The sequence below is a fragment of the Notamacropus eugenii genome, chromosome 4, assembly GCF_028372415.1.
Source record: "Notamacropus eugenii isolate mMacEug1 chromosome 4, mMacEug1.pri_v2, whole genome shotgun sequence".
Taxonomy (NCBI): Eukaryota; Metazoa; Chordata; class Mammalia; order Diprotodontia; family Macropodidae; genus Notamacropus; species Notamacropus eugenii.
Genome location: NC_092875.1, coordinates 200,534,433 through 200,551,296, shown reverse-complemented (window position 1 = coordinate 200,551,296; position 16,864 = coordinate 200,534,433). Strand labels below are relative to the sequence as shown.

Sequence of the window (16,864 nt, the reverse complement as noted above, 5' to 3'; positions counted from 1 at the left end):
CAAGATGTGACCTTGGTACAAATGAAATGACTTGCCTTTTCTGGGTCTTTGTTTTTTTATTTAAGCTTTCTAGTTCTAAATTTATTGTCCTATAAGAACCACCTATGCTAGAATAAGAGAAATGAGTTTTATTTGCCACAAGGAAGGCTAATAATATTAAAGAAGAATTTTTACTTTTTAGGTTAAAGATAGAATTTCCCCAGAGACTTTTAATAGAGAAAACAAATAAATAATTGAATAAGAAATTAGATTTTCTTATTAAAATTGTAATATCACTCAAATTTAATAGTCCTGAGCTATTGAACGTTTAGTCTCAGGACCTGACCATTCTTTAAACCTTGTACGTTCTTGGCAATAAAAACAGGAACTCGCCACTCCTGAAACTGCTTATGTTCAAGGGAAGGTGGCCCCTTCCTTGAGCATAAGCACTTGACAGTGATAAAATGTGCTGAGCTCAAGGTTTTTGAACATGTCAGCAATTAAAAAGCCAGAATTAGACCCAGACACACAAGCTGCATATGCTAGGGAAGTGGGCTAAAACTCTGTATGTAACTGCCCTGGCTGAGAGCCTTCTTTTTTTGCGAACCCTATAAAAAGCTCGGACCACAAAGTCCTGATGAGCCTCACCCGTGGGAGGACACTTCGCGCGGGACCATCTTTACACAATTCAAGTTGTTCTGGCTGCGACGGGGCTCCCAGCCGATTGAGTTATTGGAGGTTCCCTTGAATTGGTGATGTATTCTCTTCCTCTATCTATCTATTGTAATTATAGCCCTTGTATTAATAATCATTATATTTGCCCTCTGCTTCTTCTGCTGTCCTAAACTGTCTGTACCGTGCCTTGTGTAATTAAAGCTTTTTACTTTCGTTTTGATTGAGTCCGAGAGCGTCATTTACAGGAGCGAATCCGAACATTCTTAATACAATAATGATAATGAATAAAAAGGCTAAATGTTAGACAAAGACCAGCTAAAGTAGAAAGTGAACTAGTTGAACCCTCAGTCCTTTAATTTTAAATGAACTTTAAAACAAATATATTTACATTATAGGGTTCTGTTTGTAGTCAGATGAAAGGATGAACATTCCTTGTTTAGCTTTTGGGGAGTACTTTAGAAGCTTTGGATAGTTATCAAACTGTGAGAATAGAGCAATAATAGATCATAAAAAGGTTGAATGAACTCTTTAATCTTTAATCTTAATTTAGTGAAACTGTTTTAACTAAAAGCAACCAATCCTCAATCACAAAGTTGTTGCAAAACAAAAAAAAAGAATCACATTAACAGACAGTGATCACATTTTCATATATTTTAATTTTTTCAGCTGTGAATTGTTTATAGTTATTTAATCATATAAAAATACACTGAAAATATAAGGCTATATAGCCCTTATTCCAAAAAGATGTTCCAGCTGCTTATTTCATATATCTTCCAAGCATTTTCCCCAGAGGATTTAAACAGTTAAAAACAAAAAAAACACAAACCTTCACACACAAAAAAAACCCCAAAGAGACTCTGTATATTCTTAAAGAATTCGAGCACTGATCTTCAATAGGACATCAGTATCTGTATTTAGTGGAATAGTCCTTTGGAGAAACCACAAGACCTCGACCTTTACGAGCGCCTCTATATACTGTTTCTATTATGTCAATCATCTCTTGCTTGTCTTCCATTGCCCAGTTAATCTTGTTGTTGTTACCTGTACCCAAATCAATCATGATGTGCTTGTTCCTTCAAAGAGAAAGAAGAAGTCAATTCACATAGAAATGTAAAGGAAAAAGAATGTTCAGTACTCCAACACCCCCCCCAAAGTCATATATTGCTATTATTTTTTCAAGTCAGTTACAAGCAGGGATTCACACTCACTGAAAGCTGCAACATCAGTATCACCTTAAATATACAGCATTCTCTTGTTGTTTCTGGTTTTGCATATGTAAAATGAAAACTTAACTCTAAAAATGCACTGCTGCTTTTACTCCATTAAACAGACTTCTGAATAGACATTATACATGTTTCAATTCAATATGGTATTTATTAAATACCCACAATATATGTTAAGCACTAAACCATGTCTTGGAGATATAAAGGAAAAAATGCAAACAGTTCTTGTTCTTAAGGAGCTTTCATTCTACTAGTGAATTGTTTCTAGAAATGGGACAGTCCTCAACTAACAAACAGATTGTTTCTCAAAAGTTCATTTATACATCAATTAAATATCTATTCATTTAAGCACCTATTGCAAGCTATTTACTGGGAACATAAGTATGATTTCTAAAAGATCATAGAGAATACAACTAGTACAAATGTCCTACTTTCAAAAGGAGAGTAAGAATGGAGTCTGAAAATTATAGCTTCATTTCCTAGTACCAGTTCTAGAATTATTAAAGATATGTATAGTAAATCTTATGATGAAGCATAACTTCACCAAGAACAGGGCATGCCCAAGTAACCTCATGTCCTTGACTGACAAGGTTACTATACTGATAGATAAGGGGTCACATATATATATAATAAAAACATATAATATATGAATATATTAAATAAATTTAATGTATAAAATAACAAACACATAAACATAAAAATATATTTTATATATATATTTTAGCTAAGTTATTTAACACTGACAATCTCTTATGGTGCATGTGTGTGTGTGTGTGTGTGTGCGTGTGTGTGTGTGTGTGTGTGTGTGTGTGTATGTGTGTGTGTGAAAAAAAATTAAAGCACATGGGGTAGGCAATAGTACAGTTAAGTGGATTTGGAACTAGTTGAATGGCTGGACCAAAGATTGGTCATGAATAAATTAATATTAACTTGGAAAACATCTCTCCTGGAATGACTCAGGGTACTGTATTTGGCCCTATACTGTTTATCATTTTGACCAGTAACTTAGATGAAGACAAACAGATGGCATGTTTATCAGATTCACTGAGGATACAAAGCTAGGAGGAATAGATAACACACTGGATGACAGTCAAGATCCCCAAAGAATTTGATAAACTATATGTAATAAGGTAAAAATTTATTAGAGATAAAATATAAATGAAGTCTTATAAATCAATTTTATAGGGACAAGTTAGGGGAAGCACGAGTCAAATGGCAGTTCACTTAAAAAGGATCTATCTGTAGATCTACAAGATCAATATTAATCAACAATGCGATTAGGCAGCCAAAAAAGCTAATGAAATTTAAGGGTGCATTTAGAGAGGAATAGCGTCCAAGACGAGGGAGGTGATACCCACCCCTGTCAGACCACATTTGGAATGTGTTTCATTCTGGGCACAACAATATGCTAAAGAACGTTCAGGAGGACAAATAACATGGTGAAGGGCCACGTGATAATGTCCAGCTGAAGAATCAGGTAATGTGTAATCTGGAGAAGACTCAGGAGAGAAATGGTAGCTGTATTTAAGTTTTTGAAGAGCTATTAAGTGGAAAAGGGATAAGATGTTGTCTATTTGGCCTGAGAGGGCCAAACTGGGAACTGAAAACAAGTAAAATTACAAAAGGGTAAATTTAGATTAGTTGCAAAATACTGTCAATTCTACCTCCACAACATCTCTTGCATCTGTTCCTTTCTCTACTTAAATAAGCCACCAGCCAGTTCTCGCTCACATCACTTCTAACTTGGCTATTTGCAACAGCCTCTAATTGGCTTCGCTGCATACAGTTTCTCCCTTCTCCAATGATAATTTCACACAGCTGATAGTGATTTTCCTAAAGTGGAAGTCTATGTCATTCCTTTCCCCCATACTCAACAAACTCCAAGGGCTCCCTAGAGCACTAGGGTCCATTACAAACTCTTCTGTTTGACCTTTATAACCTCTCACAAGCTGAACACAAAATCATTTCAACCTTATTGCCTTCCTTATGGTTTAGACAAAATGGTGTTCTTGCTGTTCTTCACACATGGCACTTTATCACTAGTTTCTATGCCAGTGTACAGGCTTTCCTCATGCTTGGAATTCACTGCCTTCTCATCTCCACCTCTCAGAATTCCTAATTTCTTTTAAAACTCAGCTCAAGAGCCACTGTCTACATAAAATCTTTCCTCATATTATTTCCCCACTCCTCAAAATATTACTTAGAATTTGCTTTGTACATATATTTTGCATCAAATACACACATATAATTATATATACACACTATCTTTCCTGTTAGAATGTAACATCCTTGAGCATAATGACTGTTTCATTTTGTCTCTGTATCACAGGTAGATACTTGAACGTAGTAGAAACTTAAAGTTCATCAACTGCCTAAAGGAACAAGGTAGTAAGTGGCAGAGAGGTGAACCTTTTGACTTGAAATAGTGTTCTTCCTACTAAAGCAGAATGTTCAGAACATCAGCATAGTCACTGAATCCTACCTCTCCTTCAAATTCAATCAGTAGCTAAATCTTTCCAATCGTATCTTTATCACTTCTCTCTCTCCATCCCTTCTCTATTCCCATTACTATCATGCAACTTCTGTTTTCTTACCTGAATTCCACCTGAGAGGTCTTCCTGACTCTTTCTTACAATTGAGCTGTCAGCCACTGCAAATCAATACTGCTCTCATACACATCTAATTACATCATTCCCTTGCTCCAAAGTTTTCAATGTCTCCACACTTAAAAGATAAAATCCAAACTATTTATCTTGGCATTCAAGAATCTCCACAAGTTCCTAACCTGCCTTTCCAATTTTACCTCAACCTACTCCCTCCTTCATTTGCTTTATACTTCTACCAAACCAGTCTATGTGGTATTTACTAACACACTCTCCCTTCTCATACCACCAGTTTGTAAAAAGGTATGCTGCAGCACACTGGTAGAACACAAGCCTTATTAATGCATACCATACTTATTAGGTATACTCCTCAAACCCCAAGACTCTGACATCCCCAACCTCCCACTCCCAGCTACATTTTGCTGCCTGGTCTTCCTAGGTTGGCTTTGGAAAGGTCACATTATCAGCTCTCTCCATGGAGGAAAAAATCACCTTCTCCATGGTGAGTCCTAAAGAAAAGGATGAGGGGGTATAGGAAGGAAAGGAAAAGCAGAATATCCCACCATTCCTAGCGGCAAAGAGTACTGTGATATGAACACAAAGAACTCATCCTTCAATGTCCCTCTCAAATGCCCTCTTCACTACAGCCTTCTGTGATCATCCCTCCTGTATTTAGTAGGCAGTAAAAACTGTAATGCTTTCTTTTCTGAATTAGTCATAAGAATTTGGGGAGAACAGAAGTGAAAGACAGGTTAATATTACGTATGAATTATTAAATGTTATGTATGTCAGGATATTAAGTCAGGTTAATATCATACACATTATTTTAAAGCCTCTGCACATGACAAAATCTCAACATAGCTCCAAAAAATGGACACACAAAATGAAGAAATTCTCTTGAATACATTAATTACACTTTACCAGGTTTTCTCAGCAGTCACATTTTAGATTACTGAAAGATATTAAATTGGCATGGCTTCATTTCACTATTACCATAATGAGACTCATTTTGTATTCTAAGCTAATTTCATTTGGTGTGAAAATCAACTGTCTCAAAATAGGAAGTACCATACCAAAGGTGTTTTGAATATTTTAAATATCACTAATTTTCTAGCATAAATCAATTGAATAATAATTTTTCTAAAAAAATAACATACCTGAAGAAAAACATGACAGTACAGGGATCATACAACTCATACATTTTATTGAAGTCTGGTACTTCTGTAATGTCCACAAGATATATAACTGCAAAATTTTTTACCTAAGAGAAAAATGAAAAAAGAGGACTCAATCTAGGATATTTTATTTTTTAAATGTTCATCTCACAAAGGTACAGTTTTAAAGAATTTGGTTATAATATATTTTGAATAAAGGCATTTATTTATACCTCTGCCCAGAACCATTTTCCCCATGATAGCCTTTATGGAACAAAGAATGCAGAAAACATCAAATTTTGACACCTAAATGTTAACATATGCTTCTACTTCCATTTTCTAAATTACCTTGAGATATTCTGGTAAATTTCAAACAACAATCTAAATCTGTTATGAAGGTTATAAAGAAAATTGCAACAGATATTTTTATTCATCTTGAACTAATGTAAATAATATAAACAGAGGTGTTTTAATAAATAATTCTGATATAAAGAAATAACTGTGCACTAAGCAGCTCTAAAGAAGATTCCTAAACATAGCTAGTTATCTTGCCAAACACCTCTGTCCTCACCTCCAGCCTCAGGAGGATGAAGTGCTGGAGGGTTCAGGCTTGGCATTGACCTTAAACACAACCATGATCTTTGGCTTCCACTTTTCCAATTATTCTGGTGTGAACACTTGCAACCAACCCTGATGTTAAGCAGTATCCAAATACAAAATTATTATGCAAAATATATTTGCAAGGAAAAAGATAATTTTCAAAATTATATTCCTAGATCAAGTTATTAAGACTAAAAAATTAGGACTGTAAAATCATAATGAGCCAGCATAATTATATTTATATATGTAAAATTATATACAATTAGCCTTTTTTTCTCCCCATTCTGCTCAATGGCTTGCACAGTGCTGTACACAGAGTAGGCCTACAAGTCTGTAATAAGTATACCTAGAAGATAAGAAACTATACTCCTACAAAGGGCACAGTCCCCCCAAAATGAAAAGGCAGCATGGTAAAGCAGAAAGAGTGATGGATTTGGAGTCAAAGGATATAAGTTTGAATTGTGGCTCTGCCACTTGCTCTTAGTGTGACCTTGGGTAAGTCACTAAAATTCTTAAGGGCCAAGTTCCTCATCTGCACAGGTTTGGGCTAAATGGCCCCTGAGGTGCCTTCCACATCTAAATCTATAATCTTATGAGCTTCATATCCTTTTCTTTTAATTAAGTTTTATTGAAATTTTTGCTTCACCAAAATTTTTCTCCGTTATAATTCCCCCTTTCCTCTACCCTAGAGCCAATCCAAATACCATCCCTCTATTTTCTTGTGCACAACAGACCACTCTATTTTCCCATATGCAAATTAGCCTAAAGAAGATAAGTGTTTGGAAGAAAAAAAAACACATGAATTTGTGTGCCAGGATATATGTAGATGAACTGACTTCATCTTAAACAAAACTGTGGCCAACAAGAAACAGAAAACAATAAGCCATAAAAATTTTAAAAACACTCCAAGTAATAAAATTTTTAGTTATACACACACCCTACCCAGACTCAGAGGAAATGACATATTACTTTAGTTATTTTATAGAAAATTCAATGACTTAACAGATACTCCGTAATGTTATTCATTACTGAAGAAGAAATTCATATGGATATACAATTATCAATATTCCTAACTGTAGCTTCATTATTCTTAAGTTCAGCAATAAGTTTCATTATATCTTTTTTGTTGTTCAATCATGTTGACTCTTCATGATCCCATTTGGGGTTTCCTTGGCAAAGATACTGGAGTAATTTGCCATTTCCTTCTCCAGTTCATTTTACAGATGAGGAAACTAAGGCAAACAGGGTTAAGTGACTTGCCTAGGGTCACACAGCTATTAAGTATCTGATGCTGGATTTGAATTCAGGACAGGCCCTGTACTCTATCCACTGTGCCACTTAGCTGCCACTCATTACACCTACTATCCTTCAAAAATTTACCTGAGTTCAAGGAATTATACACTGACTTCTTTCAATAACCTCTTTTCTCCACCTTACATGTAACTTTTGAAAACCCAGAGTGAATACTGCGTACTACACTTAGACTTTCAGCCATGCCTGAAGATCAATACTATGCTCAGATATTCTCTTACTCTACTTCAATCATAAAAGAAATATAAGCTAATATAAGAAAATAAAATGTTAAAATCTTACTATGACAAAAAGTTTGAGATACATATATATGTATATGTGTGTACATGTGTGTGTGTATGTGTGTGCATATAAGATGACAACAATATAACCAAGCTCAAGATCAATTTCTGTCCCCTAAAGCAAAGAATGAAATACAAAGCAAAACATGGGGATATGAGAAAGATCAATATGAGTGAATGAATAAACTTCATACCTAAAGTCCTAGGACCTAGAATTGCTGATATAAAAAGCAAAGGTTATAAGGAATATTTTCTTAATAAAAGTAATGGAATATAAATAATTATTTAATTTTTGAGATTTGAGTTTTACCAGAATAAAAAGGCAATTTCCTTACCACTATAATTTTCAAACTCTGAACATAAAGCTGAAAAAGTGCTAGGTATTTTTAAAATCTGTATCCTTTTACTAGTCTTTAATACTGACAAAACAATTTAAACTTCTAAGTGTTTTCATGGAATGCTGTCTAATTATAATTACCAAGATTATCTCTAAAAGAAGAGTTGAAATGATGTACCTCCACTCCTCTGAAAAGGTAAGGGGGGGGTCTAAGGATGAAGAATGTGATACATACTGTCAGACAATGGATGCATTGGTTTTGCTGTACACTTTTTTTTTTCTTTTTAAAAAATCTTTGTAATAAGGAATAGCTTGCTTGGTAGGGAAAGGGAAGACATAAAATGAAGATGTAAAAGCAAGAGTTATCAATAAAGATTTTTTAAAAAGTGTGTTCTTGTATGGCTTGGCTTAATTTTAATATTAAATGTATCTTTTACAACCTGAGATATGGTAAATGCTTTTATTATAATTATTATTTAATTTATAATATGAACTACATCATAAAATCTTAAGTGATGAATCTAGGGATCTAGTCTAACCTTGAACTCACAATGCACAAATCTCCCCTCTGACATACCCTGCAGACTGATTGTTCAAGCATTTTAGCATGGACCTTTCCAGAACAGTTCATTACCCCACAAAATAATCCATGCTATTTTCAGAAGGCTGTTTGAAAATACTTTCTTATGTAGTCAAAATCTGTCTCTCCATAATTTTTGCCCACTGAGTTGGTCCTCTGAATTTTATGGCAAACATCTAATTCCTTTTCCATATAATTTATCTTTACATATTTGGAGATAGCTATAAAATCCCTTAAGTTTTCTCCAGGAAAAACAGTCCTGGTGTCTTAAACCAACCCTCCTGTGACATGTTATCAAGACCCTTCACCATTCTGGATCCCTACTCTGGTTATGCTTAAGTTTATCAATGTCCCTCTTAAAACAGCCCACTGCAATGAACCCCAGGTATAGTGTGACATGACACACAGTAGCAGGTGAAAAAGAAAAAGAGGCAAGGCATGGTGATGCATGTCTGTAATCTCTGCTGTAACTAGTAAATCACCTGAATTTGGGAGTTGAGCTATTATAGCAGGACTAAAGCTAAATGAGGGACCACACTAAGTCTAGCAACAGTATAAGTACTTGGAGCAGGTCACCAGGCTGACTAAAGAGGGGTGACTGAGTCTAGTTCAGAAGAATGGAGCTGGTTAAAGTTTCTGTGCAGATAGGTATTAGAATCCAGCCCAAGACCGGTTTCTGGAGTTCCAGCCTGGGGAAGACAGACTCCATCTCAAAACAAACAAAAAACCAGTAGGATTATTACAGTGAATGACACCTGATTATCAACTTATATCGAACTTGTAATCAATTAAAACCTCTAAGGTTTTTATTGATTGCAATTAAGTTGGCTCTTTCTCATCCTGTACTTGTGCAGTTTTTTTTAACCTAAGTAAAAGGTTTTACATTTATCCCTATTAAAGTTCATTTATTAGTTTGGCACATCACTATAGCCTACAGAAATCTGTTGAGTCTCAATACTGTCGTTTAATACGTTGATCCATGAACAAAATACTCCTCTGGCTCCAGGTAGCCTATCTGGCTGTCCCCCATGTCTCCCTCTTCAACTCTGATTACTAACCTCCCTGGCTTCCTTTAGGTCCCGACTAAAACCCCACCTTCTATAACAAGCCTTCCTCAAAACCTTTCTATTCCAGTGGCTTCCATATAATAATTATTTCCTATTTATCCTGTATATGGCTTGCTGTGTCTCTATGTTTGCATGCTGTCTCCCCCAAGAGATGGAAAGCTCTTTGAGGGCATGGATGGCCTTTTGCCTCTTTTTGTATCTCCAGTGCTTAGCACAGTACCTGGCACATAGTAGGCACTTAATAAATGGGTACTGATTGATAACTGACTACTGATAGATCAATTCACTGAATTTCTCCATGATGTGTGTCTTTCTGCATGAAAGCTAAATAGGACTTCTCTGCCTTCATTCAAACTATTTATGAACAAAATAGATTCCTGTGGAATACCTCTGTACACAGATACTTTCAGTGATTAGGGCTAATGAGGATCTGTAATCTTCCACAGAGAATGCTTTTAATAAGAAACTAGAATCTTTAGATATAAATTCAGAACTCAAACAGTAACTTTATACACACACACACAAGTTTGTATTTAATTTTTCTAGACAGAGTATGTAATTCCCCATTGGAAAAAGTGGTTTTCTTTCATTTTTCTAAGTGAAGTTTTTTGAGCCCCCAAAACTGGATTTCTAATACAGTCCCAAGAAAATTTTATCAATACACTGCTTCCAAATGCTACATAATATGAAGTTGAAAACCTTAATCTATATCTTCAAGCTTTAACATTTCTTGAATTTATTTTTGTGCATATGGCTCCATCCTTCAGCTACCAGAGTTTCAAAAGAAAAAAGTATAAGCAAGATTTTTATGCACATTGGATACAAATAAGGAATATGAAGTGAAAGCATGGTATGACAATAAAGAGCACTATACTTGAAGTCAGGAGACCTGGTTCTACCACCATCTCAGGTGTTAACTAGAAGTGTAACTTGGGCAAGGCACCTCCCCTCTACTTATTTTCCCTAGCCTATCAAACAAACGTGCTAGCTAAGATGATTCTGAGTTTCCTTCTGTCTAAAATTCTACATTGTTCTAGCACATCTCAAAGTAAAACTGATTGAAATTCATTAGTACTTCTTGTAATGTATGACTTCCATATTACTGTGAGCCTCTATCTTTCAAAATGCAAAAATGTTTTGTACATGGTATAAAAGAAAAATACTTTAAGTTCTTGAAACTACTTGTTAAAATGGCAACTTTATTTTTTAATGCCTGAAAATATTATTGCACCATATCTGAATAGTAAACTCTGAATTTAATAAAGACTAAAAATAGTTTCCATCATTAAGTACACACCTCAAAATTAAAGAGGAATTAAATCAGCTTGAGGTGCTGATAGGCAAAAGCAGTATGTCAACAAATTATATTCAAGGAGAAATACTGTATAACCAAGTCCCACCTGAACATTTGGAACTTTTACTCACTTTAAAACTGTGGTGATATCCAAAGTTGGCTCGCTAGCAAGATGAGGAAGGAGATCTCCCATTATCTGCCATTTCTGCAGAGGGAGATTTTTAAATAGAAAGTTATATTTTTCTTATTTCCCACAGAAATCTTAAGCGTCAAAAATTTTTGTAATGCTCCCCCAAAACAAATTCCAGAAGTGTACATTTCTACCATGTCCTTCAAATGAGGGGGGAGAATACAAAGCTTTGAAAAAATAATCTTTACACCTCAGGTTTGTATTCTATATAGATATTAAAATGGGCATGTTAATTTAAAATCCAAATTTGCTAAGTTATTGTAATAGCAAACAGAAATCTACAAAGCCCAGCTCATATTTCTAAAAATGTCTTCATATAATTTAGCCTTTTATATAGTGATTTTCATCATGAAAATTATAAGAGAATTAGAAAAGGAACAAATACAGTTAACAGGACATGAAAACTTATATTATTTTCCCTAGCTAGTTCCAACTTATTACAGCTTTGTTGGAACAGGAAGAGATGACTGACACATCACATATCATAAGATGACATATCATCAACCATTCCAGTCTCATTTTGACTAATGGCAGCAGAATTTAGACTGCTTATGGTCAACCTTACAGCTATGTGTACCTCTATTTAACTTTGGGTGATAAAGCTAAGAAATAGACAAAATAGGAGTCAAGGGTCATATCTTTTATTACTGTTGGCCCTCGTTAGTGGTAGTTCCCAATTTGAAAAGGAAATACAGTTCTTCTCCCTTGCTTTTCCCAGACATCTCCACAGATTCCTTAGTCTACTGAGGTGGGAGAGGGAGATTATAATAGAACATGGCTAGTAGTCAAAAGAATATAACAGAATATACAGAAGTCAAAAGAAAGAGCATTTCTTTAATTCTAATCTCTAGCCAACTACCAGTGATAATGACTGCCAGCTTAGTTTCATATAGAATGTTTTTGTTGCTGTTCACACATGTCTCAGACTTCATGACACCATGGACCACAGCATACCAATGCTGTCCAAGGGGTTTTCTTCGCAAAGATACTGGAGAGGTTTGCCACTTCCTTCTCCAGTAGATTAAAGCAAATAGAGGTTAAGTGACTTGCCCAGGGTCACACAGATAGTAATTGTCTGGGCCAAATTTGAACTCAGGTCTTTCTGATTCCAGCAGCACTCCATCCACTAAGTCACTTAGCTGCCTCCTAGGCAAACAGAGGTTAAATAGCATGCCTAGGGTTACACAGCTAATAAGCACCTGAGGTCAGATTTATAGTCAGTTCTTCCCGACTCCAGGTACTCTATCCACTGAGCCATCTAAGCTACCCATTGCATGGTGGTTGTTTTTTAGCTGTTTCAACTGTGTCCAATTCTTGTTCCCAAAGATTCTAGAGTGGTCTGCCATTTCCTTCTCTTGCTCATTTTATAGATGAGGAACTGAGGCAAACAGGGGTAAGTGTCACACAAGCCCAAGGTCATGCAGCTACCAAGTGTCTGAGGCCAGATTTGAACTCAGGAAGATGAGTTTTCCTCACTTCAGGCCTGGCACTCTATGCACTGTGCCACCTAGCAGCAGCCACCCTGCATATATATATATACATATATACACAAACAAATACACACATATATATGCATGCATGTATGTATGGAGATATATATACGTATATATATCTACATCTATTTACAGTTATATATATTTGTGTTAGTGTTTCTTATTAACACTATGGAAGACTTGAAAGAAAAACCATGTTTACAAAAGTGAGATATGACATTAGTCAATTTCATCTCAATAATTTATCATCATCATTATAACAACATCTGCAAACACAACTTCTTGACACTAAATGATTATTCCTACCACAGCCTCCAGAAATCTGTGCCAAAAGTTTACCACCCAACAACACAGTGATATCCCAGATTAATATTATTGCTGTCGGCAAAACAGAACACTGAGAAACAGTACTCTGGTTTAGACAACACAAGTCTAAGGTTTTATTTTCAAATGGAGGAAAATATCAATTCAGAGGAAAATATCAATTAGCTCATACATGAATACCAAAGAGCACAAAACAATATTAAAGACACTAATTTCAAGATTATAGCATGCTCTATGTAGGTGCATTTAACACATGTCTCAGAAAATTTAAAATATAGGTACTAAAAACCAAATTTAAGCATATATAGAGTAGAGCTTCTAGGATACTGAAGGAGAATTTCGCCTCTAAAAATAAGGCATAACACTCCTGGAATATCCACTGAAAATTTAGACTGGCTATTTTAGGCTAATGTTTTCTTCTAAGTCAAATTAACTAATTTTCACAACTGTAGCTGTTAACAGTCACAAAAATAGGCTAATGCTGAAAGTAGCAAAAAGCAGAAGGCAGTAAGACCCTTAAATCAAGAAAGCATGAATCAAAAACACTCACTGATTATTCTCTGTGCAGGAAGCCTGTGCTACAGATGCTTTTTTATTTACCATTTATTATCATTCTGATTCATTTCAATCTTGAATGATGGGGTAAGTAAATCTTGAAAAATCTTGAAAAATACCTTAAGTATCTAACCTTATGTATTGGTATACTAAGAAGCAAATCAATTCAAAATTTTGGATGAAAATATGAAATGTGGCTTTTAATCCTAAATCATATACATAATTCATTTCCTCAGTTCAAGGCAAAAAAGAGTATAACCTAATTAATGATTTCAATTACAAGTCATAGCAGTGTGCAAGAATGGAAAGAGAACAGAGAATTAGGAGTTCTAGGTTCAAGTCCTGCCTCCATCCCCATATAGCCATATGACCCTTTATAGTCACTTTACCTCTCTGGGTCTCCATTTTTTCATCTGTAATATGAAGATAATACTTGTTCTGCCTATTTCATGGGCTGTTAGGAGGATCAAAGGAGAAAAAGGACATCAAAGGGCTTTGTAAACAAACAAACATGAGGGATCATGGCATTAAAAGTACTACTCAAATAAGGTTTACCTTTTCTGCAATACTATATAAAACTTCATCCATTTTCATACAAGTAGGGTCCCAATCATGTCCAAACCTAATAACAACAACTCGGTCCTCTTCTGAAAGAATCGCTTGATCCACCTGCCAACCATTGTGCAAATGTGGAAGCATGTACGACATCCTGAACAGTCAGTCTGAGTCCTGTGGAGGAGAATTCACTTATCAGAAAGCATGCTTTCTTATCGTGCATCCCATTGCTTCTAACATTAAGAAATAATCCTGGCAACGGCAGACGATTAACACTTCAACACAGACTAGGGAGAATCGAAACACTCCCCAAGGCCCCTCACCGTCCCAACCGCGCCTACAACTCTACCGCTACAAGCTATACTCCTCCACACGCCAAGGAAGACCCTCCTCCTCCTCCTTCCACTCGAGGCCCACAGTCTAAGAAGCCCCTACAGAAGACTAAAAGGCAAACCAACTCAACATTTTGGGTCTTCATGGAAGACGCTGGCTTTTAATACCAGGTCATCCACTTTCCTCATTTCCTTAATTCAAGGGAAAACATAAACGTTTAAGAATCGAATTAAGGAGCTCAATGATGGGTGGCAGCAGCGTACAGTAACGGGGAAAGCAAGGGAAAACGAGGGGCTGCGAGTCCCACTCTGGCCCGCGCCCCTCCGTGTCCGCGGGGTCCTGCACAAGTCGTTTTACTTCTCTGCACTCAAGGCCTTGGCAGCCTCGGACTGACCTCCGGGGGGTCGCTAATTCATTCACACCACGGGGGAGGTCGCTCCCACTGCAGCTTTTCTGAGTCTGCCCTGCTGTCTAAGGGGGGCCGCGGCCGTGCACCCCGGCGCTAAGGACAAGGGCTGCGGCGGCATCCGTCACCGACCTCGGCCACGCGAGACCTCAGGGGCCGGCGGCGGACAACACGCTCCCGTCCGGGCCGCCAAACCGAGGCCGCGCGTGCCCAGAGGGCTACACCGGAGCCGAGCCTCGGAGAGCGAGGCGAAGCGAGAGAAGAAAAGGGCTCACAGCCGCAGCGGGGCCGGGTCCTGACGAAAGGAGGTGACGCACAAACCTGCCGGCAAAGAGAGAAGATCCAGCTCCGGGAACCGCCGGTGGAACCGCTGGCCCGACGTCTTCTCCGCCCCTAACGCGTCACACGTATGTGCGTAAGAGCGCAGAGCGTGCGCGCCCCCGGCCCAGTTGGGGGAACGCGCTCCCTGTAGGGCGCGCGCGCGCGTGCTTAGACCCGGGCGGATCGCTCTGCAGCTCCATCTCCAGCCTTATCTGAGCTAGCGTGGTTGCGCCGGTTCCTATCTATCCAAAGGGACAGAATGATGGATCAAATCCTCTAGGAGCTTACCTTTCATTAACGCTGTAAGGTTTGCAGAGCACTTCCCCCCCATATCAATCACGTCCCCCGCTGAATGAACAAGCGCCTACTTTGTGACCCTGCGCCAAGGACTGGGACGGTAGATCAGCAGTCCTTCAGGAGCTCCATTTCTACAGGGCAAGTCAGCGGTCAGATGCCTCTACACACGCCTTAGGTGCAGTGTAAAAGGAAGCAACCTCAGGGGGAAGGCCCTGCCAGCCGGAAAGAGAGAGGTGACCTCTGAGAATCCGAGGGGGCGCAAGCGAGGAGCGAGACCCCGGATCGATCAGAGCGCTACCTCCAGCGTCTTAGTGATCTTCTCAGCAACCGTGGTCCAACAGTGAGGCCCATAATGAAAGTATCACCCTCATTTTACAGAGGAGAACGTTTGGGGGTAGGTCAGCGGAGCAAGACGCGAATGACTGTCACTGACATGTAGAAAGAAGAGCTGGGTGAGGAGTGTGGGAAACAAATCAGGAGACTGGCGTAGGGAAGGGATGAGGACCGCGACAGGGGACTTCACTTATCCAGACATCCAGTTAATCAATAACCATTTACTAAGTGCCTACTGTGTGCCCAGCACTGTGCTAGGTGCAAAGGATAAAGCAAAAAGCAAAAGACAGTCCCTACCCTCAAAGAGCTCGAAGTCTGATGGGGAAGACAACATGCAAATACATACAAGCTATATACAGAATGAATAGGAGGTAATTATAGGAAAGGCTTCCTGTGAAAGGTGTGGTTTTGGTTGTAACTGGAAGGAAGCCGGGAAGCCAAAAGATAGAGAGAAGAGGAGGTAGAGCATTCCAGCGCACAGAGACAGCCAGAGAAAATGCCCAGCTGAAAAACTGAGCATCTTCTTTGTAGGAGAGCAAAAAGATCGGTGTCGTTGGGTCAAAGTGATGTGGGAGTCGGAGGGTGTTAAGTGTAAGAACTAAGTAAGAAGACTGGAAGGTAGATGGGGAGGTCTGTGTTTTGAACAGCTTTGAATGCCAAACCAAGGATTTTATATTTCATGAGGGAAGTGGGATGAGACACTGTTGTTCATTGAGTGCATGGGTGACATGGTTGGACAGTTCCACTGGTTAGAACTTTCTCTCTCTCTCTCCCTCCCTCCTTCCTTCCCTCCCTCCCTCCCTCCCTCTCTTTCTCTCTCTGTCTGTCTCTCTCTGTCTTTCTCTGTCTCTCTGTCTCTCGATGACAAAAGCAGAGCAGCTAAAGATCGCTTGTTTTTGCTTAGTGGTAATTTCTTCCTTCTAAAGGTAAAGAAACCAACGGGGAGAAATTCT

The 16,864-nt window shown here is 37.9% G+C and overlaps 1 protein-coding gene across 9 annotated transcripts; it reads right to left on the bottom strand.

The window, feature by feature from the left end:
- Positions 1-1,290: 1,290 nt before the first annotated feature.
- On the bottom strand, positions 1,291-15,807 carry TXNL4A (thioredoxin like 4A). Of its 9 annotated transcripts, none has more exons than XR_011965976.1 (5): positions 15,282-15,368; positions 14,222-14,395; positions 11,236-11,309; positions 5,638-5,741; positions 1,291-1,727 (listed from the first exon to the last, which is right to left on the bottom strand). XR_011965976.1 is itself a non-coding variant. In XM_072604028.1 (4 exons), the coding sequence occupies exons 2-4, from the start codon at positions 14,372-14,374 to the stop codon at positions 1,556-1,558; spliced, it is 429 nt and encodes a 142-aa protein (XP_072460129.1). In that variant the 5' UTR covers positions 14,375-14,395; positions 15,570-15,807; the 3' UTR covers positions 1,291-1,555. The 9 variants fall into 9 exon arrangements, 7 of the variants coding, with proteins under 7 accessions (XP_072460129.1, XP_072460125.1, XP_072460126.1 ...); XR_011965977.1 differs by having other exon boundaries at positions 15,236-15,358; XM_072604028.1 differs by lacking the exons at positions 11,236-11,309; positions 15,282-15,368 and adding an exon at positions 15,570-15,807.
- Between the last annotated feature and the right edge of the window lie 1,057 nt (positions 15,808-16,864).